The following is a 25,875-nucleotide window of genomic DNA, read 5'->3' as shown; positions in this document are numbered from 1 at the left end:
TTAGGTATCCTTTAATAAGAGCTATAACAGTGCTATCATTTAAAATCCTTTACAAGAAAACAAATAATTCTTCTTTTAGAAATGTCATAACAATTGCTTTACTGGTTGGGGTTTATGACTTGTATAGTGCTATCAATATTTAGAAAGAGGCAATACACTCGATCATATACACGTATGAGGAATATCGCCTGCAGGAATCAGGACTCAATAGCTTGGGTACGAATGCTGTACAAATATGTCACTAGCCTAGAGGCTAGACACAAATCTGTTGCTCTGAAGTGGAGAGGAAGGATGACACACAGTGTGAGACAAAGCAACTTCCGTCAGGTGGGATAAGTAAATAATAAGTAAAACAATGCACTCGGGGGTTGGTTGCTTGAAATCTGGCATGCTAGATCTTTAGGTGAAGGTGGGCGTTAGGGGGCCTTCTTTACACACGCTAATTTCTCACCTAAGGCAGTCCTCAACAGCTTCCGTGAACGAGTTGAATCCAGAGTGAGGTACACAGCATCAATCTGGCAATTATTTGTTCCCCTGAACCATATTTGAATGGATATCATTAACTAAAAATTGGTGCAGATTTTAAAAAATAGTCAGACCTATAAAGCATAATCATCATTTGAACATGAGTGCTTGGCCTAGCTGAGCATGCATGTTCATTCAGCTGAGTGAGGAGACAGTGGCAGAGGAGGCCTTTTGCAGTAAAGGAACATAGTGGAAAAAAAGAGGAGGAAGATTCAAAGGAAAGCTTAGCTTAGCTTCACACTTCAGGCCAGGGTGATACAAACTATCATTGTTCGATCTAACCACAAATGAGTGCATTAAGCTTATATCACATCTGGGAACGCGTACAGGAGCCGTTCTCCTGCAAGCATATGGCCTGCAGCGTGTCGTTGGGCTGTTGCATTGCGACGCATTTTACCTTGGCTAACGCAAAGTATTGACTTTGCGTTAAAGCGCAGAAAACAGGCTCAGATGTGAAAGTGCCCTTAGGCAGTGATTAACAGACATCAGTACTAAGGGAAATCTAAAGTCACATTCAGAAAACAGCACAGTACACAGTAAAGTCACAGCAGTTATCTAAAAAGCTTAACCTCGTAAAATGGCACTGCTGAGCATCTAGTCATAAATGCATTTTAATGTGTCTGTTGAAGAATGAGTTCTATGTTGAATGAGGTCTATTTTAAATTCTAAGTTGTGGTCATCAAACTTTACTCCATTGTCTCTATGAATTATGGCATTTTGGATGGTAAAACTTTGAACAGTACTAAAGTGGCTTTGCTATATGCTGAAAAAAGTTATTTGTGTTTAGTGATAGCTCAAAGTTCCCATCATAGCCAGACAACACCCCTGTCATAAAACAGCAGCTTGTGCTACTGGCTAAACAATAGATTTAGTGAGATTACACGTAAACATTGCTAGCTGTACAAAAACAGCAGGCTGAAGTTCTTGACGTCTACATCCATTGTTCTCCAGGTGATACAGATGCCAAGATCCGCTGACAACAAGAAATGAAGCCTGTGTTTCAGACGTCACACAGAAGCTACAAACTGTTCTATATCTCTGTGCTTACCGCATCATAATTTCCTAGTAGATGTGGTCATTGTCCACCTATGGGAAACACCAGCACACAAAATGTGGCTCCACCTAAAGGCTAAATAAAAGTACTACTGTACCTTATTACAACACCTGACAGAACTGTACGGCTCATACTGTAACTGAAGATTTTTACCAAAGCAGTTACAGCGTGTACAAGGTTCACACTGGTATGGCAATTTCAATGACAAATCTTCCTATCATGCATTATTTTTTCAGGATTGTGAATCAGAGATGCACGGTTCCCATGGTGTCCACTATGGACACCCACATAAATGGTGCAGTGGGCAATTGCCAAGTGATCAACCACACAGTTACCATATAGTTTAAAACTACCAGGTCATGTCTGGTAGGCAATTATCGGGAGTTATAAAATAAAAATGTACTATAATAATTTTCTATAATTTAATAAAAGTTACTTTCACTCTCACTATGAGCCTTCTCACATGAAGGAGCAGAAAGCTGCTCTCATCTCTCCTACACTGTGCCAAGCTTACTTACAGGGCCGGCCTTTGACCTGAGCGACCTGTGCGATCGCTCAGGGCGCCGGCTTCCAGGGGGCGCTCCTGCCGCATGGAAGCTCCGCCCCCTGGTGCCGTGATAGGCGCAAACATGATGCCCGTGCAGCCAGCCACCGTGATGGAGGGGGAGCCGCGGGGAGGGCAGCCCGACCTCTCCCTCCCTTCCTCTCCGGGCCGCCCTCCGTGCTCGCCCCTCAGATGTACACTGCAGCAGAGCCAGAGAAGAACAACTCACCTCCCTCGCTGGTTCCGATCGCCGGCGCCTCTCACTTCCCGCTGGTCGCCTCTTCTACATTAGTTACTGATACACACTAAACTTCCTGTTAAGCAGGAAGTTTAGTGTGCATCAGTAACTAATGTAGAAGAGGCGAGCAGCGGGAAGTGAGAGGCGCCGGTGATCGGAACCAGCGAGGGAGGTGAGTTGTTCTTCTCTGGCTCTGCTGCAGTGTACATCTGAGGGGGGAGCACGGAGGGCGGCCCGGAGAGGAAGGGAGGGAGAGGTCGGGCTGCCCTCCCCGCGGCTCCCCCTCCAGTATGAGGGGGCACCTACCTACCTACCTACTCTATACTGGGGGCACCTACCTACCTACCTACTCTATACTGGGGGCACCTACCTATCTACCTACTCTACTGGGGGCACCTACCTATCTAACCAATACTGGGGGGGGGGGGGCAGCTACCTATCTAATCTATACTGGGGGCACCTACCTATCCAACCTATACTGGGGGGGCAGCTACCTATCTAATCTATACTGGGGGCACCTACCTATCTAACCTATACTGGGGGGCAGCTACCTATCTAATCTATACTGGGGGCACCTACCTATCTAACCTATACTGGGGGGGGCAGCTACCTATCTAATCTATACTGGGGGCACCTACCTATCTAACCTATACTGGGGGGGCAGCTACTTATGTAATCTATACTGGGGTCACCTACCTATCTAACCTATACTGCGGGGCAGCTACCTATCTAATCTATACTGGGGGGCAGCTACCTATCTAATCTATACTGGGGGCAGCTACCTATCTAACCTATACTGGGGGCAGCTACCTATCTAACCTATACTGGGGGCAGCTACCTATCTAATCTATACTGGGGGCAGCTACCTATCTAACCTATACTGGGGGCAGCTACCTATCTAACCTATACTGGGGGCAGCTACCTATCTAATTTATACTGCGGGCCACCTACCTATCTAATTTATACTGCGGGCCACCTACCTATCTAATTTATACTGCGGGCCACCTACCTATCTAATTTATACTGTGGGCCACCTACCTATCTAATCTATACTGCGGGCCACCTACCTATCTAATCTATACTGCGGGCCACCTACCTATCTAATTTATACTGGGGGCAGCAACCTATCTAATCTATACTGGGGGCAGTTACCTATCTAATCTATACTGGTGGCAGCTACCTATCTAACCTATATTGCAGGTACCTACCTATCTAACCTATACACTGGGGGCAGCTACCTATCTAACCTGTACTGTGGGCACCTACCTATCTAACCTATAGCTGGGACAAATGCCTATCTAGCCTAAACTGGGGACAGTATACTGGCTACCTATACTGGGGACACCTACCTGGCTAACCTATACTGGGAGGGATCTACAGCTGGCTACTTTTACTGGGTCACCTATGCCTGGCTACCTATACTGGGGGGGGACTTATAGCTATATGTCAGGATGGACGGATACGCCCCCCCCCCCCCCCCCCCCCCCATTAGTGTATGTGTGTGGTGCGCTGAAACGCGAAGAGGATGAATTGGGGGAAGGGGGGCACCAAAACCTGGTTACGCTCAGGGCGCTGTGAAACCTAAGGCCGGCCCTGCTTCCTTATATGTACAGGGATCACGAGATACGTTATTAATAAAGAAACTAAAGAGAAAGCTCATCTGGATGGCTAATGTGACAGATGTTCTGATATTATTATTTATTGGATTTTCATAGCTCCAACATATTACGCAGCGCTGTAGAATAAATAAGGTTACAATGATAATAGAGGTGACGGACAACACAATACAGGCAATAAGCAGATACACAATGCCAGATCAAGTACTAAGTAGTAGTCCAAGTTCATGGGTACATGAAATGGGGGATTAGTTTTACAGAGATGGCATTACATTAGGACATAAGCAAGTGGGATAACTGTATGGACAATAAGGAGTTGTTAGACCGATTTTATTATATGTTATGGACGTAATTATCCCACTTTAAGTTAGCATTTGGCTGTAAAGCATCACACTACTTATTCACCCTGGTCTACCAGGTAAGAAGTGACACATGGTAGTAGCTGAAGTCAGGCTGTCATCATTTGAACACAACCTTCTGGTTGAGAGAGACCACAGTAAGGCCCAGTGCACACCAAAACCACTAGCAGATCCACAAAACGCTAGCGGTTTTTGAAGCAGATTTCAGAGCGATTCTAGGCATGTTTAGAGACGTTTTCTAAACATGCCTAGCGTTTTTGTGTAGCAGATTACAAATACTATTACAGTAAAAGCTGTTACTGAACAGCTTCTGTAACAAAAACGCCTGGAAAACCGCTCTGATGTAGCGTTTTCCACAGCAGTTTGCGTTTTTCCTATACTTTACATTGAGGCAGAAACGCTTCTGCAAACCGCAAACGTGCAGCAGGAGGCACGTTTGCGGTTTGTTAAAAACCTCAAACCGCTGGTGTGCACCATCCCATTGAGATACATTAGGCAAGCGTTTTCACTGGCGGATGCGGTTGGCGGATAGCTCCTAAAACCGCTCTGTGTGCACTGGGCCTAACATAGAAGTATTCTTCTATCAAGACCTTTGACTGTCAATTCCTAAACCATCAAAAGCAGAGGATACAGGGAATATAAAACCCACTGCACTGGTTATCTGTAGAAGAACTGATGAGGCAGAATATTCCTAAAAACACTGAAGCTAACAGAGTACAATAAAGAAGGCAGCAGAAGACCTCTGAGTGTCATTGTACATGTTGTCAGTTCCCATGTGATAATGAATGAGTGGCTCATGTGAAACAAGTACAGCTCTGAGAACAAAGAGCATGGAATCCCCAGAACTGTACAGTACATGCTGAATGTGTGCTGGAGCTCTGCACTAACTGCACAGACCTCTGTGGACTAACAGTTCAGAAATCCATGGGGCTTATTCCTCTCTTCTCTGCTATAAGTTGCTAGGTTTTTCAACAGAGAAATACAATAATAATACAATACAATAACATTTCTATAGCGCTTTTCTCCCATAGGACTCAAAGCGCTTAGGCTCTCTCAGATTCAGTAATTAGTAGGATGAAGTATTCACACAACAAAAGTTATATTTCTGCAAATGCCAGACTGAACAGGTGGGTTTTCAGTCTGGATTTAAACACGTCCAGGGATGGGGCTGTCCTGATCTGTTGAGGTAAGGAGTTCCAAAACGTAGGGGCAGCATGACAGAAGGCTCTGGGACCAAAAGTTTCTAAGTGGACTCTGGGTATGACTAGATTATTAGAACCTGTGGATCTGAGAATGCGGGGATTGCTTCGCAGCTGTAACATATCTTTCATGTATCCAGGGCCCAGATTATTCAGGGATTTAAATGTCAGTAGGCCGATCTTGAATAGGACCCTCCATTCTATAGGTAGCCAGTGAAGGGAATGCAGGACTGGCGTTATGTGGCAGTGACGGGGTTGGTTGGTTAGCAGTCTGGCAGCAGTATTCTGTATCAGCTGTAGGCGGTACAAGGCCTTTTTTGGAAGGCCAGTGTAGAGAGCATTGCAGTAGTCCAGTCGGGATGTGATGAAGGCGTGGACTAAGGTTGGCAGATCTTCTGGGGGTATGAGGTGCTTGATTTTTGCAATGTTCTTCAGGTGAAAATAGGATGATTTCACCACAGCAGAGATTTGAGTTCTGAAGTTTAAATCCCCATCAATTAGAACTCCCAGGCTACGCACATGATCAGAGCTGCGTAGATCCGTGCCTCCTATTCCCAGTGGTGAAGACTGCAAGTTAAGTTGTTTTGTTATCATGCTCTGCCCTCCAATCAGAAGGACTTCAGTTTTGTCTGCATTTAGTTTCAGCCAGTTGTCATTCATCCATTGCTGTAGTTCACGTAAGCAGGCGTTTATAGTTAGAGTTGGGTCTGTCACACCAGGCTTGAAGGAAAGATATAGTTGGGTGTCGTCTGCATAGCAGTGGTATGTCAGGCCATGTTTTTGGATTAGTTTTCCCAACGGTAGCATGTAAATCGTGAAAAGCAGGGGAGAGAGGATTGAGCCCTGGGGCACCCCATACTTAAGTGTTACAGGGGTGGACAGGAAGGGCCCCATAGACACTTTGTGGGTTCTGCCACTCAAGAAGGATTGGAACCACTGAAGTACTGTGCCATCAATGCCGCAGTATTCCTGTAGCCTGTTTATCAAGAAATGAATGAATGAAAATATTTACATACCACTGTAAATTTCCCAGTGGAATTTTGATCAGTTCTCCCCTTTAGCTCATATATCTGTGTAAAAGTACAAACATCTGCAATGTTTAAAACACATAATGCAGTGCAATAAGCAATGATGTGATGATGCGCAGCAGGAAACTGGCAACCAATTAGAAATCAACTTTCAGCCGTACTCTAAGCCCCCTCCATCATCTAGTTTGCCAATGCCCCCCCCCCAAACACACACATAGTAGCAGAGTGGTGTGTGTGTGTGTGTGTGTGTGTGGCGGGGGGGGGGGGGGGGGTCGGGGGTAAGGAGGGATGACGAGCGCCCCATGCGGGCAGGGAGTGGCACGAACAATGGGATCGTTGGGGGAATCAGCATCGCTGGGGTTGGGTACATCCGTCCAGCAGATCGCTCATGGGTTGGGCATCAGGGGTCGTCAAGTGGGGTACACAACACACGTGTGATTGTCGGCTAAGGAGATTGTTATCGGTTGCCTCAGCCGAATAAAATCAGGCGCGTGTACGTGGCTTAATACTGACCACTTGTGCCATAAAATCCATAAAAAAATGTGTTTGTTAGCCACATGCACTTTCTGAAAAACTGTCATGGCACTTTTCTGCCTTTGCGAAGACTGCTAAGAGACTGTGTAACCTGTGGGTGGGAGGTGACTCATTGTGTGGTCTGAGGGGCACCCTGCTTCTACCTGAGTCACTGAGCCAGCCTATCTCAGAGAGGTACTCTGCTTCTACCTATTCCACTGAGCCAGCCTATCTCAAAGAGGTACTCTGCTTCTACCTATGCCACTGAGCCAGCCTATCTCAGAGAGGTACTCTGCTTCTACCTGTGTCACTGAGCCAGCCTATCTCAGAGAGGTACTCTGCTTCTACCTATGCCACTGAGCCAGCCTATCTCAGAGAGGTACTCTGCTTCTACCTGTGTCACTGAGCCAGCCTATCTCAGAGAGGTACTCTGCTTCTACCTATGCCACTGAGCCAGCCTATTTCAGAGAGGTACTCTGCTTCTACCTATGCCACTGAGCCAGCCTATCTCAGAGAGGTACTCTGCTTCTACCTGTGTCACTGAGCCAGCCTATCTCAGAGAGGTACTCTGCTTCTACCTGTGCCACTGAGCCAGCCTATCTCAGAGAGGTACTCTGCTTTTACCTGTGTCACTGAGCCAGCCTATCTCAGAGAGGTACTCTGCTTCTACCTGTGCCACTGAGCCAGCCTTTCTCAGAGAGGTACTCTGCTTCTACCTGTGCCACTGAGCCAGCCTATCTCAGAGAGGTACTCTGCTTCTACCTGTGCCACTGAGCCAGCCTATCTCAGAGAGGTACTCTGCTTCTACCTGTGTCACTGAGCCAGCCTATTTCAGAGAGGTACTCTGCTTCTACCTGTGTCACTGAGCCAGCCTATCTCAGAGAGGTACTCTGCTTCTACCTGTGTCACTGAGCCAGCCTATCTCAGAGAGGTACTCTGCTTCTACCTGTGTCACTGAGCCAGCCTATCTCAGAGAGGTACTCTGCTTCTACCTGTGCCACTGAGCCAGCCTATCTCAGAGAGGTACTCTGCTTCTACCTGTGTCACTGAGCCAGCCTATCTCAGAGAGGTACTCTGCTTCTACCTGTGTCACTGAGCCAGCCTATCTCAGAGAGGTACTCTGCTTCTACCTGTGTCACTGAGCCAGCCTATCTCAAAGAGGTACTCTGCTTCTACCTGTGTCACTGAGCCAGCCTATCTCAGAGAGGTACTCTGCTTCTACCTGTGTCACTGAGCCAGCCTATCTCAGAGAGGTACTCTGCTTCTACCTGTGTCACTGAGCCAGCCTATCTCAAAGAGGTACTCTGCTTCTACCTGTGTCACTGAGCCAGCCTGCAAGACAGAGGAGCAGTAATGAGAGAAGTAGTGCAGTGCCAGCCACAATACGTTGCATTCCAGAACTGCTACAATGTTTACCTGCTACACAGCAGTTGCGGCATTGGGTGAAGGAAAAATGGGGGGAAAGACAGTCATAGTAAGTGTCACACTGTCTCTCCTTCACTTTGGAGTGTATTTTTGGATACATAGATCACTTTTGCAAGAAGTTTTTCAAGCTTTTATAAAGAGCATAGATGTACTGTATATACAGTATATCTACACATAAATATTTATCTGTGTCAGACTGAAAAAAGAAGCAGCAGTTTGAAGCTGTTGAGAAGATTTCTGCTCTTATGATGAAACTGACAAATCCGTTTAATATTAGTGGAATAATCATTTTCTAAGCCACTGTTACATAAGATAGCAAGATGGCTAAAAAAAATTTGATCAGAGAGATAGACATAAGAATGGCATGTGTGACTGCAAACTACAGCAACAGATAGCCCACATATTTCTAGTCTGGTAACATCATTAAATGGATGGTGTGAAGCAGAATGTCTGCATTCATAGTCATGGTTGTCATTGTCACGTAAAAGAAAATTGCAGTGTGCACCTCATGTAATTGCTGTTATGGTATATAAAGTGCTGTGCATTAAGGAAATTGTTCTGTTTGCCACTTCCTGGAGACAGGTGTGAATGCACTGTGCTTTTATCTACATGCCTGTGCAGTCCAAAAGCTATATACATATGTTAGATGTGCCTTGGCTGAAACGATTATTCCTGATTGGCCATAAATCTAAGTGCCCGTTTCCACTACAGCGAATCTGCATGCGTTTTCTGCATGCAGATTCGCACAAGCAATAGAAGTGGATGGGACTGTTTCCACTTGTGCGGGATTCTGTGCGGTTTGTTGTGCAGAAAAAAATATGCACAGCAGACCCATCAGAATTCAGACGCCGCACACCCGCACGAGATTCGTCGGTAATGTAACTAAATAAGAAAACCGCAAACATTTTAGTCTTGCACATTTCTGCGTGCGTTGTCCCTTAAAAACCCATTTAAATGCATGCTGGCATTGACATGGTTAAAATCGTGTTGCGCAAACAGCGAGCCATTCCATGCCAAAATCCGCATAGAGACGCCAATGAAACCGCAACTGCCCACGATTCGTTGCCACGATTTTCCCGTCGACATCGCACTGCACAAGTGGAAACGGGCCCTAAAGCGTATCTTAAGTGTGGGCCACTGATCTCGCCTCTCATTGGACGCATGGCTTTTGTCAGAAGATTTCTACTGAAATCTGATCTAATATTTAGTTGTTGCACAGGAGATATTGTTTGCCTGATCTACTGAAAATGTACGACTGTATGCCAAGATTTGTGTGAACCTCTTTAGAAAGAATGAATAAAGTGATGTGTATGGAAAGCAGATTTAGGCAAATCATAATTACACTACGGTGCACTGCGTTTTATACTCTATTAGCCAGTAGGCCACTGATTGCTTGACAGATTACTGAACAGTGTACATTACCACTAGTGTTTGCAGACTTCAACCCAGCTATACCTAAAATTAAACAAGGCAAATTCTAATAGCAATGATGATGATAATGGACTACAAATAATGAACAGAAAACAAGTGACGGATAGATATGCGCTTTCTTACATACAATGTGCATGCGTGGTTCATGAACTGGCCTCAAGAAGTTCTGGGGGGTATCAATTAACTTATATGTATGTTTTTGGCATGTGTAAGATGGATCACATAAATGTGGGCACGATACGAGCCCTTACATTTGGACGCCACCATAGGCGCCCATCAAAAAATTGGCTATGAGTGTAAATTTGGGCACGAAGCTGGACCGATAAAAAATAGCGAAGCAGGTCATTTCGGTGCATGTTCTACCCTCCGCTACCTGAGCGCCACCATAGACATAATGGTATGTTTTCAGTAGGATTTCAAATGGAATTTGGGTGCCGGTGATTGCCAGATCCTGAATTACTTCTCCCTCTGAGTTGGAGGGTGAATAGTATTTAACACCGTCTTGTATTTCAGCAGCAGTAGGATGAGCCATCATTCAGCTCACCCTGAGCCCAACTAACCGGGTGATGGGATAATGTAAATGTAAAATATGTAAAATAGCCGGTCATGGACTATTTATAGCCGTAATTTGCAGAACGGGTGGCCCTGGCACCTGCTATTTTATCGGGCAGGTCCCATGCCCAAATTTACATTTACAATCGAATATTGAATGAGCACCTATGGCTGCACCCAGGGGAGGGGGGTCTTTAGGGTTAGGTATTGGGGGGGTTAAGGTTAGGCACCCACCTATAGTTACCAGTAAGGGGGGTTAAGGTTAGTTACCAACCTAAGGTTAGGCAGGGGTTGAGTATAGCCGCACACCAGAAAAGTTTTAGTGTTAGGCACCACCTGGGGGGATTGGTTAGTGTTGGGCATCAAGAAGGGAGGATTCTGTGTGAGAACAGGGTTAGGTTAGGACAGTGGTTCTCAAACCACCCTTGAGGACTTTTACATTTTCTTCCAAGGCACTCCTCGGTAAAAACTACCAAAATGCCATAATGACCCTCATTAGGCAACATCCCCCCTCCAAGCAGTCAATGACTGACCACCCCCAGATTTCAATTTGTAGCCACCTACAAATTTCCAACACTTACTAAAACTGATATTGAGTTGTGCAAGCCTGGTATCTGTGCTCTCCTTGTGGAGTACTAACTGCCTACAAACCTTCCATCTTCCTGCATGAGTAGCTGTTTAGAGTGGAGGCTCGAAACTCATTTTCCACACCTGGACTAATCCATTGCTTGGTAGCAAACACTGATGCTTAAAAGTCACAGTCTTTTTTATGAATCTTGTCAAATTGCATCAGATTTTTAATGCTCAAATACGCTAGTTGCACATACTGCACAATGCAGTGTTCTCCCCAGGCTCTTTAAGACGGTTGCGCCACCCGGCTAGTTTTGGTCGGCACCCGGCTGTCATCGGCTCACCTCCTCCTCTGCTGTAAGAAGGCTTATGCAGAGAAGCACCAGCCCTGCATTCTCTCATCTTGCCCCAACCGGCTACATTTTCATGAAACTCGGCTGGAAAAAATTTCTGGGAAGAACACTGCAATGATTGCATAACCAGATTGTAAGGTGTATGGCCTACTTTTATAAATGAAAATAGTTTTGATTGCGCTTGAATGCCTGAAACAAGTGACTCTCCTGCTGCTAGGAAATTAGGTTTATAATGAGTGTTTTGCAGCTGTTCCTGTTTCCCCATCTAATAAGAGGAACTGAAAGTCCTCACAGTTGTCAAATCAAAATCCTGCTCTAAGCAAGGCTTAAAATGAATGCAAGTCACAAGGCTACGTTATGTCAGAAACGTCGCCCCTCTTCTAACAACAAACTTGGAAGAAGGTTAACAAATAAAGTAACTATATTGACTTTGCATTTGATTAGCGCTGAAATATTTTCCATAACACTTTACAAAGCACATCAGACAGTACACATTACTAAAGCTATGTACCCACGGCCAGATACATTGGGGATCTCCACCAAATGATTGTTCCTCGATCCATCTGGCCGAATCTGCAAGGGTCGTTGGCGACTGCGAAAACGAACAATTATGTAAACTACTGCGAAAGTCAATGGGGGTCATAACGATCCAACATGGCAGTCGTTTAAAAACAAACGATTGCTGTGGGTGGCCTGCCTTGTAAAACATTGTTGAACACATTTTTGTTGAACAATGTTACGCAATATTGTATAAAATATTGTTTGCAGCGGGAAAATGATCTGAAAAATAGCGTCATAGGTATGGACATTTAGTGTCCCTCAGCAAAGCTCACAGTGTAATGTCCTTACCCCGGTATAGTAACAATTTTTTGAGAAAGCCAATAAACCGGTCAGTAGGTTTTTAGAGCGTAACCAACTTAAAGAGAACCTGAAGTAGGTGGACTATAGAGGCTGCTATCTTCTTCTCCTTATAAACAATACCAGTTGCCTTACTTCTGTGCTGTTGCTCTGCCTGTAATACTTCAAGTCACAGGCCCAGAATGAGCACACAGATCAGATAGTTTGACTCTGACGCCACTGGCTGCATGCTTGTTGCAGGTGTGTCACTCAAAATGCTCATCAAGACAGCCAGGCAGATGGAATTGTTTATAAGGGAATGAAGATGGCTGCTGCTGTATTCCTTTTGTATTCCTTTCATTTCAGACCACTCCAGCAAAAAGAGTAGGCAGTTAAAATCTGACAGAACCGACAGGTTTTGGACTAGTTCACCTTCTCATAGGGGATTCTTTGGGTTATCTTTGTTTTCCAAAGCGTTTCCTGAATGTCAGCTTAACTGCCAAAATAGTAAGATACCAGCCAACCTCCCTGCTCACTTGCACACCATTTTGTCAGTTAGACTTTGCAACTGCGGTTCAGGAAATGCTGTTGAAAAAAAGGGCTCACCTGTATCTCCCTTTGGGTATCGCATGGTAGTTTAGGGGTCCCGGTCTGTGGCAGATTCCGGGACCCCTGACTGTCGAATGAACCAGTGTTTGTGGTTTTAATTTTTTCTTTTTGCAGCTTTCAGGATGCAGTTGATAGGTGAGTGGTTAGGGAGGGGACCAAGTGGGCGGTTACCTGCACACGGTGTCCCTGCTGAGTGACATAATCTACGACCGAAGCCCCCCACCTGAATGCTGCTACATTTATGCAATTCCTGCTAGATTTGATACAGCAGACAAAGGGTGTATACCATGGCACCTGATTGGCTGACAGGCATCTGCTGATCAGATATAAGGTAGGAATGTGCTAGCTGGGAGTGTGCATTTGCTTTTCGTGTTTTGCAACCAGCATTCAGTTCAGAGGCAGTGAGGGTGATTCCCCTGGTGGTGAGAGGTCCAGGGCCCACCTGCATCTCCCTCTGGGTATCATATGGTCGTTTAGGGGTCCCAGTCTGTGGCAGATTCAGGGACCCCTGACTGTCATGTGAACCAGTGTTTGTGGAAAACAAAGAAAACCATGAAAATCCCCCACGAAGGAATGGACTGGCCCAAAACCTGTCGGTTCTGTCAGATTTTAACTGCTTACTTTTTTCGCTGGAGTGTTCCTTTAAAAAAAAATTGCCTCTAAAGTCCAGAAATCTTTCTTCCTCAAATACCTTCATTAACAATGTATCTGAAAGTTTGTTGAGAGGAGAAGAGCCAGGCACATAGTAGTAAATCTTCAATGCTTTATTTCCCATCAAGGCTTAAAGAGAATCTGTACTCTAAAATTCTTACAATAAAAAGCATACCATTCTATTTATTATGTTCTCCTGGGCCTCTCTGTGCTGTTTCTGCCACTCCCTGCTGTGATCCTGGCTTGTAATTGCCAGTTTTAGACAGTTTACAAACAAAAGACATGGCTGCTAACATGTGATAGGCTAAGAGGAGCTCAGTCTGACTCAAACAAAGCCTGGAGGGGGCTTGGAGAGGGTGTGTAAAGCTTCTGCCTATCACAATAGAGCAGCACACTCCTGCCTCAGCCGACAAAGCCGTCAAAGGAAAGAAGATTAGATTATATAACATAGATAATACAGCCACTGTGCAACTAGGAAAGGCTGAAGTAAGATGTACTCACGCGGACTAGCGACAGTTGCGGCGGAGTTGAGGCGGCGACTGTCGCCAGGCGATTGACCGCGCCAATCGCCTGGCGACATCAGCGACGGGCAACAGTTCGGGGTGCGCGCCCGTGCAACGCAGCATACTCACTGGCGACCTGTCGCCGCAACACGCGCGCGCCGCATGTTACATAGTTATTTTGGTTGAAAAAAGACATACGTCCATCGGGTTCAACCAGTGTAAAGTACAACACCAGCCTGCTCCCTCACATATCCCTGTTGATCCAGAGGAAGGCGAAAAAACCCTTACAAGGCATGGTCCAATTAGCCCCTAAAGGGAAAAATTCCTTCCCGACTCCAGATGGCAATCAGATAAAATCCCTGGATCAACATCATTAGGCATTACCTAGTAATTGTAGCCATGGATGTCTTTCAACTCAAGGAAAGCATCTAAGCCCCCTTTAAATGCAGGTATAGAGTTTGCCATAACGACTTCCTGTGGCAATGCATTCCACATCTTAATCACTCTTACTGTAAAGAACCCTTTCCTAAATAAATGGCGACAATTGTAGCCCGTGAGTATGGGCCATAAGTCGTGGAGAGGGCTGTTATCTGACTTTTATTATCTCAACTGTAAGTGAACTGTTTACTTTTTCTCTGCCAGAGGAGAGGTCATTACTTCACAGACTGCTCTGAAAGACTCATTTTGAATGCTGAGTGTTGTGTAATCTGCACATAATATAGAATGATGCAATGTTAGAAAAACACTATATACCTGAAAATAAAAGTATGAGAATATTTTCTTTGCTGCTAATCTTCTAGTAATTATTCATAGTACACAACCAATTCACTATATCATATTTTTTTTTTCGCTTCAGTGTCTCTTTAAGCAAAATTATGAGTGTAAAGTCTTAAGGTAGCCATACACTGGTCGATTTGCCATCAGATTCGACCAACTGACAGATCCCTATCTGATCGAATCTGATCAGAGAGGGATCGTATGGCTACCTTTACTGCAAACAGATTGTGAACCGATTTCAGCCTGAAAACGTTCACAATCTGTTGTGGTGGTGGTGGTGCTGCCGCCGCATCCCCGCCCGCATGCCTGCATACATTACCTGCTCCGCCAGCGCGACTCCAGTCCCCAGGTCACCGCTGCTCCGTCTCCGCTCTGGTCTCCGGTCCCGGCATGCTTTACATCTTCCTGCCCGGCAGGAAGTTTAAACATTAGAGCGCCCTCTACTGTTTAAACTTCCTGCCGGGCAGGAGGAACTGAAGCATGCCGGAGACCAGCGCGGACACGGAGCAGCGGTGACCAGGCGTAGACGTGCCGGCGGAGCAGGTAATGTATGCGGCTCTATTGCGTCGGTCGGCGGGTACTCGAACGCCGCTAGCAACGCGCTTCCTACCCGCGGACGATCGACGCTAATTTTCCGCACGGAACGATCGACGGGATCGGACGAAAAGGCGTGTAGCGCGAGCGATTGGCAGCAGATTCGATCCCAGTGATCGAATCTGCTGTCGAAACGGGCCAGTGTATGGCCACCTTTACTGCACGCTGAGTAGAGCCGAATGCGATGCATTACATGCAATACATTACATGTAATACATTACGTTCTGCTTCCAGCAGTTTATTGCATACACCTCAACATTCTCCCCTCCCCCACTCTGCCCCAATCAGAAAACCAGCCTCCTGCAGTGATGGCAAAAACTGGAGAGAGAGAGACTCATCAGCTGTCAATTAGTAAGGAGCATTCCTGCAACTGGAAGAGCAACCTCCCCCCTGGTACTCCTATCACTGCAGGGGGTTGGGTTCCAACTGAGAGACAGGGATGTAAGCAGCTCAACAGCAATGAACTGGTGCATCTGTTACTGCAAAAACCAACATTATTTTCCATAAATCTTTACATGCATAAAGATTATGAAATACACTGTTAACAAATGGAAAAATTTTCCTTAAGAGGAGTTATTTTCAGCAATAAGATTGGTAAGGGTTAAAGCACACCTGAACTGAAAAATTGTGCTGATCTCTTTGGCTGCATTAGTGTTTGAACCGCACTCCTGAAACAAGCATGTGCAGTTAGACTTCAGTCAGAGCCCCTGATTTGCGTGCTTGTTTAGGGTCTATGGCTAAAATAAAGGCACAGGATCAGCAGAACAGCCAGGCAACTTGTATTGTTTAAAATTAAATAGATATGTCAGCCTCCGTATTCCTCTTAGTTCAGGTGTCCTTTAAAGGGACTCAGAGCTGAAAAATTAAAAAGATTTTATACATACCTGGGGCTTCCTCCAGCCCCATCCACCTGGATTGCTCCCACGCCGCAGTCCTCCACTGCCTGCAGCTTCAGGAACCAGGTCCCGTCACTGACGTCAGTCGCGGCCAGCTACGCAGAAGTGCACCCTCTACGGATCTCTCCAGCGGCTGCTGGAGAGATACGCAAACAGCGCACTTCTCTTATGTTAGACTGGCTCCGACTGTCGGAAGTGACGGGACCCGGTTCCCAAAGCTGCGGGCTGCAAAGGACGGCGGCGTGAGAGCGATCCAGGTAGATGGGGCTGGAGGAAGCCCCAGGTATGTATAAAATCTTTTTAATTTTTCAGCTCTGGTACACCTTAACCTTCCTGGCGGTAAGCCCAAGCTGAGCTCGGGCTATGCCGCCGGAAGGCACCGCTCAGGCCCCGCTGGGCCGATTTGCATAATTTTTTTTTTTTTTGCTACACGCAGCTACACTTTGCTAGCTGCGTGTGCAATGCGATCGCCGCGGCTACCCGCCGATCCGCCGCTATTCGTCGCGCCGCAGTCGCCCCCCAGACCCCGTGCGCTGCCTGGCCAATCAGTGCCAGGCAGCGCTGTGGGGTGGATCGGAGTCCCCTTTGACGTCACGAGCCCTCCAGGAGATCTCGTTCTTTGAACGGGATCTTCTGATCTCCGATCGCCGGAGGCGGCTACATCGAATTTTTTTATTTTTTTTTTAAATGGCTTTGCTGCCCCCTGGCGGATTTTGATAAGGATTTTGATAACCCGCCAGGAGGGTTAAGCAATCGACAGGGTGGGGGTAACAAAACTACAGACAAAAAAAGCACTGCCAAGACAGTATTGGCATCATTATTGGCTTACCCATGGCACCAAATCTATTGCACTGACAACTCACCCCGGAACTGCGCCTAACAAGGTCCCAACCTTGTAAAACTATCTATTACAGACATTTCCAGTGACTCACTATGGTTTGAGATGGTGTGAAAATCAGTAATATACAAGTGGGATCCATCTATACAGAAATAATTAGACAAGTCATGTTATTTGGCAGTAAATGATGGGAGCTAGACCAGTGATGATGTCTCTGTACACCTATTACTGATAAATTCCACTCGCTGTCCCAATCTGTTGTGTATAACTAATAAACAGCTGCTGCCTAAAATTAGACACTGCATTCATGAAACAAATTAATTTAATTGTGGCAATATATTATGTTAAAATGAGGCTGCTGACACTGTACAAATTTGTTAAGAGGTGCACCATTAAAGTGGATAGACACAAAAGGACAGATTTTATAGGTTTTCACTTTTCTGGTCATTTGGCCAACTCAACTATATGAATCTGTCAGGAGATAAGTAGTGAAACTGATTATTTACATGGCCATAAGGATTAGAACTAAATGGACAGTGCAGGCTTAAAGGGATACTGTAGGGGGGTCGGGGTAAAATGAGTTTAACTTACCCGGGGCTTCTAATGGTCCCCCGCAGACATCCTGTGCCCGCGCAGCCACTCCCCAATGCTCCGGCCCCGCCTCCAGTTCACTTCTGGAATTTCAGACTTTAAAGTCTGAAAACCAGTGTGCCTGCATTGCCGTGTCCTCGCTTCCCCTGATGTCACCAGGAGCGCACGGCACAGGCGCAGACCATACTGGGCTGGTGCTATACACTCCTGGTGACATCAGCAGGAGCGAGGACACGGCAACGCAGGCGCACTGGTTTTCAGACTTTAAAGTCTGAAACTCCAGAAGTGAACCGGAGGCGGGGCCGGAGCATTGGTGAGTGGCTGCGCGGGCACAGGTTGTCTGTGTGGGACCATTAGAAGCCCTGGGTAACTTCAACTCATTTTCCCCCGACCCCCCTACAGTATCCCTTTAAAGGGAATCTGAAGTGAAAATAAACTTATGAGACAATGAATTATATGTGTAGTACAGCTAAGAAATAGAACATTAGTAGCACAGATATGAGTCTCATATTGTTTCCAGTACAGGAAAAGTTAAGAAACTTCACTTGTTATCTATGCAAAAGAGCTTCTCTGAGCTTTCCGACCAAACTTGGTTGGCTACAGTGCCATTTTCTGAAACACTTATACATCAAAGAAACAGTGAGAGGCAACGTCAGATAAGGTTTTACTGCAGGGGTGTTTAAAGGGTCATTAGCTCTGCTCTGTTTCATATTGTAAAATACAGAGTGTAGTTTGTAAACTGCAAATATTAGGGAATGATGCACTGTTATAAAATCACAATGCTATATAACTTGGAGGGGATGAGAGACTTGTCACACAGTGTGCGGGGAGGCCACATCTTCAATGGAATTGTTGGTCGAGGGGGTGAGTTGATCTACCCGGTGGATCGCTTGTGGGTTGGTTGGTTGGGTATTGCTTATTGGGGACCAATGTACACACGTTTGATCACCTCAGCCGACGTTAATCAAACGTGTGCACGAATGTATGTTCTGAATTGCAGGGTCTGTAAAATTAGGATTTATATGGTTCCACTTTAAAAGTAACTGCAAACACAACAAGGACTTGTCACTGGAAAACCAGTAGGCAGATCACTGTTGAAGACAGGTGGGAGGTACGTAGTCAGTAGGTACACACATATCTATTCTTGATTGGCCAACTTTACCACTTTCATGTAGCATGAGTGCCAACAGAATGTCAATCATTTGAACAGGATGCGTAGGGAAGCTCTCATACTACCTGTACATGGAAGTGGTAATACTGGCTTATCCCGTTTGGATGTGTGTACGCACCTTAATGAAGGGAACCAGGACATACTGTAGCAGGTAGTCATTAACAGATGGTCTATAATTCAGGTAAGGTACAAGGGAGAAAGCAGAAAGTCAGTAGATAAAGCAGGTATCGCAGCAGCTGCACTAACAGGTCAGTGAGGTATTACAGGAACAAAGAACAGTGTCAATAGGACAGGATCCTGATGAACTGGAAGGGCAAAGACAGTTGTAGATGGGTTTTTGACTCCAATGTGCTCCATTATAGCCTACAGCTGTCTCCACTTAGGGCCTGTACACACTGAAAAACGCAAGCAAAATCGCAAGCGCATGCGTTTTTAAAGTGCCTGTAGTTTTAAAAACACATGCGCTTTTGCCTGCGTTTTTTGTGCGTTTGCGTTTTTCTTGTAATTGCTGATTGGCTAAAGAATCCTTTGTTTTTTTTCTAGTTTACATTTCAACAGGAATCAGGACATTGCAGAGTCTTCTGGGATACTGACTTCTGAAAAACGCAGGCAAAAACGCAAGCGCATGCGTTTTTAATGCGTTTTTCATGCGTTGCGCTTAAAAAAGCGCAGCAGGCACTGCGATTGCGTTTTTCTAAAAACGCATCGCACCAGTGTGTACAAGTCATCACGATTTTCATTCTTTTTCAAAAGACCTTGCGTTTTTAAAAACGCATGCGTTTTTAAAAACGCAACGCAAGCGCAGCAGTGTGTACAGGCCCTAATAGAGTGCTGGATGCTATCTGAAGATTATAAAGTACAGTCAGGCAGACTGATTCTCTACAAATAGTCCCACAAAAGTGCTGGTTCATTAATAACTAGTGTTGTGCACTATGAGTAGCTAAGAGTACGTAGCTACTCGTAATCAATATTTTAATTCGATAGTGCTGTGTGATAAAACGCGGAAAAGCCGCCGCGTGTACTGGCGGCAAGGCGGCTGATTCCGCGTCCAGCGCAGCGGTTTGCACGCGGAAGTGCGTCTGGTGTGGCTGGGCCTGTTAGTTCACACAGGCTGAGGAATACTCGCGCGTGCTGAGAGGCAGAACCTTTATGACAAACAAGGAGGAATCAGCTGACCAGGTTGGTCAGCTGACCTCAAAGCAAGTGGCTATTGGTTGATCGCTGATGGGTGGCGCTGGAGAGCGCCGCTCTATATATAGTCACTGCTGGTCAGTCTCAAGTTGTCTGCCGTTGCGAACACTTACGTGAAAGCACTCAGACCTTAGTCAGATCCTACAGTGTGTTAGAACCAGGAGGACCTGGGAATTCACACTGAGCCAGATTACTTCTGTGTATTATTCTGTTATACTTCAGACTAGTTCCAGGGTGTCGAGACCACAGACCTCACACCCAAGATTATGGACTCTTTGTTATTATTGTTATACTTCAGACTAGTTCCAGGGTGTTGAGACCACGGACCTCACACCCAAGATTAGGGACTCTGTGTTATCATTCGGTTATACTCCAGACTAGTTCCAGGGTGTCGAGACCACGGACCTCACACCCAAGTCTAGGAATACTCTGTACCATCATATTATACTCCAGACTAGTTCCAGGGTGTAGAGACCACGGACCTCACACCCAAGACTAGGCATTGTTGATATCTGTTATGACCTATTGCATTCCTGACTATCCCTCTGCTTTCTGATTCGGTACCTACGCATATCTGATTACCTGTTGCCAAACCCTGCCAGCCTTTGGATACCGAATCAGCCTTCTGTTTATGTACCTTATCTGTCTGTGTGTTGCCGACCTGGCTTGCCCGACCTTGAGAGCTATTTCTACTCTTAAGAGATAGTCTCCAGACCTGCTAGTGACATCCACCTTTCAGGTGTCACTCACTCACAGGTTCTTCCTGCCTTCAGCCTGGGACTCCACCCCTTTGGAGGCCTCAGGCTGTTGGACGGTTTTTGCACTTCTCAAAAGGCAGTATCGTCCATACTGCCAGAGACCACCTGTTCCTTGGGTGGTCTTACTCAAAGTCATTACTGTTGCACCAAACACTCACATTATAAGGTGTCCAGAGGTTAGTTATACTTAGATTATCGGTGATTCTGCAGATCATCAATAATCAGGTATAATCTGTATTCTTGGTGATACTGCAGATCACCAATAATTAGATTCTCTCTGTGTGCTGACACCGATCGTTACATGCTGCCTGCATTCCACGCATGGTCCACGTAACTCACTACTTCCTCCTTCAAACTCGGATGGAGAAAGTAGTTGAGTTACGTGGACCATGGGTGGAATGCATTGGCTATAGGCAGCAGCAAAGGTAAGTTAACCCTACCTTGCTGCAGGCAGAGCTATCAAATTCAAATTTTGATTACGAGTAGCTACCTACCGTAATCTTAGCTACTCATAGTGCACAACACTACTAAGAACAATTTGCACTAATGCTAAAAGTGCAGGTACCCTAAAAAACTGCAAATCATTTCAAGCGACTAGAACTTTTACAAATATGGAGATCTGAAAGCGTTGTCATTTTTACCAATATACTCTGCGTGGCGGAAGCTTTACATAGAGCGGCTTAGGACTCGCAGTGGAATTACAGTGTTTGTCTACTGTTTCTTGCCTTCCAGTGCTTGTACTAATACAGGAGTCCTGTATCTTACTTTCATTGGTGCTAGCCATGGTGGTAATTGGTAAAGCCTCATACTCACGCTAGACTAAACCCAGCAGCGGCAGCGGTTGAAAGCAGTCTCATCTGAGAATCTAGCATGTGTAAAGATGTCCATGGTTTAGCTGCTTCTAACAACACTGTTCTCCATAATTTCATTTATATAGAAGACTCAAGCATGACTAAGGACTACACTGATCAATTGGACAATTAGAAGAACTTTTAAGGTGCATGAGCAAGCACAATAACTGTTGCCTGCATGGGGCCTGAGTTCTGTACACACACGTCGCTAGCTTCAGGGAGATGAAGGGACAACGGCTCGGCACATGACGGAGCAGCATGGACTGGTTGGGTAAGAAGCAGAATAGTCTGGGCCTGTGCTTGGCTGAGTGCCTGTGCTTGGCTGGGCCAGGTGCATGGTGTCCGCCATACAAATGCTAGATTATTTTCAGAGACAGCCAAACTGACCAACTAAGCCCCATCTAGCATGTGTACAAGACTTTAGCTTTCCCATTAATTAACAACCTCCAATACTTTTCCCCAAAAAAAGACCTCCTCTTTGTAACATAAATTTAGACGTTAGACTTAAGTATACTATTTTACAGAGCATTCTGCAGTCATTACAATTCACCATCTTTCAGTCAAATATCAATTTGAGATGCCCTTGTTCAGAGATTCCAAACCCTGTCCTTAATGCCTGATACACACCATGCAATTTCCCATCAGATAGACAGTCGAATAGATTATTTCCGACAGGTCTGATCTGGTTTTTGATCATTTTTCTGATCAATATTGTATAAAAGTGTCAGAAATCAGATTGGACCGGTCGGAAATTATCTATTCGACCACCTATCTATCGGGAAATTGCTTGGTGTGTACCAGGCATAAGTGCCACCAACAGTGCTTGTTTTGTGGAAATCCACAGAGGTAGATAATCAGCTACGGTGAGACACTAATTACCTCACCTGTGAATGTTTGTGGTTTGCTGCAAAAAAATATTGTTGGTGGGCGCTGAGGACAGAGTTGGGAAGTCCTGCTCGAGTCTTTCATAGATTTTAATTGGATTCAATGTTCTTTTATCAAATTTAGCATCTAGTCTATTCAAATATATAATAGTGTGCCATAAACAATATCTGTTGTTTATGCACTATGACTCAATAAAGCTTATAGGTAATTGCTATGTTGACATATACACTGAGTCATAGTTTTCATGTTTTATCTGTCACATCAAATAAAATGAGTGTCAGGATATCACTGACTGTGGTTATGTGGCAGTGTATCTGCTCTGATAATCACATGCTCCACAGTTTACTGTGAATAATGTGAAATGGTCCTATGGTCAACACATTTTTGGGGGACAGTTAATGTCCTCAAAACCATCAATAAGATTTAGGTTTAGAGGTAAACTAGAAGTCCACACTTCTTAAAGGGATACTGTAAGGGGGTCGGGGGAAAATGAGCTGAACTTACCCGGGGCTTCTAATGGTCCCCAGCAGCCATCCTGTGTTGGCGCAGCCGCTCACCGATGCTCAGGCCCCGCCTCCAGTTCACTTCTGGAATTTCTGACTTTAAAGTCAGAAAACCACTGCGCCTGCGTTGCCGTGTCCTCGATCCCGCTGATGTCATCAAGAGTGCACAGCGCAGGCCCAGTATGGTCTGTGTCTGCGCAGTACACTCCTGGTGACATCAGCGGGAGCGAGGACACGGGCGTGCAGGCGCAGTGGTTTTCTGACTTTAAAGTCAGAAATTCCAGAAGTGAACTGGAGGCGGGGCCGGAGCATCGGTGAGTGGCTGCGCCAACACAGGATGTCTGCGGGGGACCATTAGAAGCCCCGGGTAAGTTCAGTTCATTTTCCCCCGACCCCCCTACAGTATCCCTTTAAGCTAGGTACACACGTTACAATTTTTCGTCAGATCGACGGATCTATTAGATAATTTCCGACCGGTCCAATTGGATTCAAATCAATTTTGGATACTTAACACAAAATCGATCGTAAAATCGATAGGAAACAATTTGGATGTCTACACACAATTTTTTATCAGATCACCAGTCAATCTGATGGGAAATTGCACCGTGTGTATGAAGCTTAACCCCGCTCTTTTTAAAAAGGGGCATTGGTCTCAGAGCAGAAGAGAGGACACACATACAGTCATTTAAGGAACACAGTTTCAGGATGTAATTCATTTTTGTTTGGTCACATGGAAAGCAATACATTTTTGTGTCGACAAATACTTAAACCATGGGCAGCAAGCAAAACTACTAAGTATTAAACTACATATAATGTTGACAATACATTCAAGTATGTACACTTTTACATCTCAAAACTGACTTCTTCCCTCTGCCTAATCCAGAGTATTCCTCTCCCATGCTCCCCCAGCCTTTGTTCACTTGCCCTCTTCCCCAAACCCAGAGAAGAGTTGTGGAGGATGTTATACCTGCTCCAGAGCCAGGTTTAAAACATCCTCTTCTTTCGAGTAGCCACCTGCTGTCGCTCACCTCCGTCCTGCACTTCTGGATTCTCCCATGACATCACACGAAGGTGTGTGAGAGAAGCACAAGCACAAAAGAAGGGGCTGATTTGGAAAGCACTTTAGCAGTTAAAATACCCACTGTGATGTGCACCATTACATTAGTGGGGGGAATCTCATAATGCCTGCAAATATGGGAAGGAGGGGAATCTGGTACTGGATGCATGTTTTGGGAAAGGGAAGGGGTAATCTCATTGTGGCTACGTGTTATATGGGGGCAGGAATGGTGGGCACACTTGCTAGGGGGTAAAGGCTTCTGACAGTTGCAATGGGGGTGAGTGGGGTTAATGGTGATGGCATTTGTTGTGGGAAGAAGGGCGGGGGGATAAGGGGAAAATGTAACAGCATTTATCTTGTCATGGGGAGGAGGGAGTAGGAGTCACATTGGTTATAGGGTGGGTGGCTGGGAACGATGTAGAAGGACTTGGTACTTATGGGAGTTAATGGTGGCAGAACATTCTTATGGTGGCAAGGTTAGCTGCATTTGCTATGAGACATTGGGGGTCACCACAGAGACAAAGGTGGAGAACATGACATGGAGGGGACATGAAGACTTTGTGATTTGTAGTTATGCCCTTTTTAAAAGATGTTATTTTTAGGAATAGAACTTTTCCAAGCACTTTGATCCTTTTTATCACATAAAAAGTACATTTCCCAGCACTGTCAGAATGAGACAAGGGATAAGAACACAGTTATGTTTCAGCGCTTACTGTATTGTAAAACTCTGCAATGGTAGGGACAATCTTGTAGTTGTCTTCACACCAATCAACCTCAGAGCTGCCAGCCTGCAAATGGTCCCATATCTTCAGAGATGCCATCAGTTATCTTGCCTAGTAGTACTGTAATACTGCACTGATCTGAAAGGAAGGAAATAATTATCACTCTGTTCAAACCAATCTGCTACATTTGTCACCTGTCTGCCCTAAGTTCACTCAAGTCTATTGTCCCAAGTAGGGGTCCCATGTTTTGCTGGAGTCATGCGCTAAGCTGGACCCAGGCTGATGACACACAGCAAATTCTGGTAAATACAGTCACAAGATACATTTCTCTGACACATGACAGTAGCAATTATCTACGCGTTTTCAAATGTAATCTGCTACCTGCTGAGCAAGTGCGAGGAGGTCTCTGCCGGTGAAACCGGAGATCTGGTTTCTTCGCTGGTTGGAAGCAACAATTCGGTGCCAGAAAGTCTATTTGCGAACAGAGAGCTTTGGCCGTTCATCAACAGCACGCCGATGCCACGAATCAGTAGACGCGCATCACGCAACAGCTAGCCGAGTCTGCAAGTCTTTTGTGGCGAGATCTCATCACACGACCACAGCTCCAGCGCGCCGATCGCCTTCTCTCTTCTTCCCCGCTACCATCTGCTGCTTCTTCCAACTGCTGGTGATAACAATAATAAAGCCCGTCCATTAGCAAGCTGTAACCCCTCCCCGTGGGCGGTGCAAAATGAGACACATGAACTGTATGGGGCGGCTATGCAGAGCGGAGAAATCTCCGCCTGCTGCTGCTTGAGGCTCAAGAAGCAGCATCGCTAAACCTGGATTATCATGTCTGCCAATCACATTCCCACTGTGCTCTGCCTTCTGTGTTTGATAATAATCATTCTCTTATCTTATGCTAGTCCTTCTAATCTCAAACTTCTTTAAAATCCATGTTAACCTATATTTACTCATTCAGCTCTTCTGAAATGAAAGAATTCAGACGTGCATATACTGTACATTGATCAGCTGAGCTAACACACTGAAAGCAC

General features: G+C 45.6%; 1 protein-coding gene across 1 annotated transcript in view; it reads right to left on the bottom strand.

Moving 5' to 3' along the window:
• The window catches only part of ACER2 (alkaline ceramidase 2), a 49,082-nt gene extending 23,526 nt beyond the window's left edge, over window positions 1–25,556 (bottom strand). The window contains exons 1-2 of the mRNA XM_068234398.1: window positions 25,223–25,556; window positions 24,833–24,979 (exon numbers count right to left, since the gene is read on the bottom strand). Of these exons, the coding sequence (XP_068090499.1) occupies window positions 24,833–24,940 (108 nt within the window). The 5' untranslated portion in view covers window positions 24,941–24,979; window positions 25,223–25,556. The remainder of the gene's footprint in view (window positions 1–24,832; window positions 24,980–25,222) is intronic.
• Between the last annotated feature and the right edge of the window lie 319 nt (window positions 25,557–25,875).

The sequence above is a fragment of the Hyperolius riggenbachi genome, chromosome 1 (assembly GCF_040937935.1).
Source record: "Hyperolius riggenbachi isolate aHypRig1 chromosome 1, aHypRig1.pri, whole genome shotgun sequence".
NCBI classification, from domain to species: Eukaryota; Metazoa; Chordata; class Amphibia; order Anura; family Hyperoliidae; genus Hyperolius; species Hyperolius riggenbachi.
The sequence above is the reverse complement of the archived record's forward strand: the minus strand, read 5'-3'. Positions and strand labels throughout refer to the sequence as shown.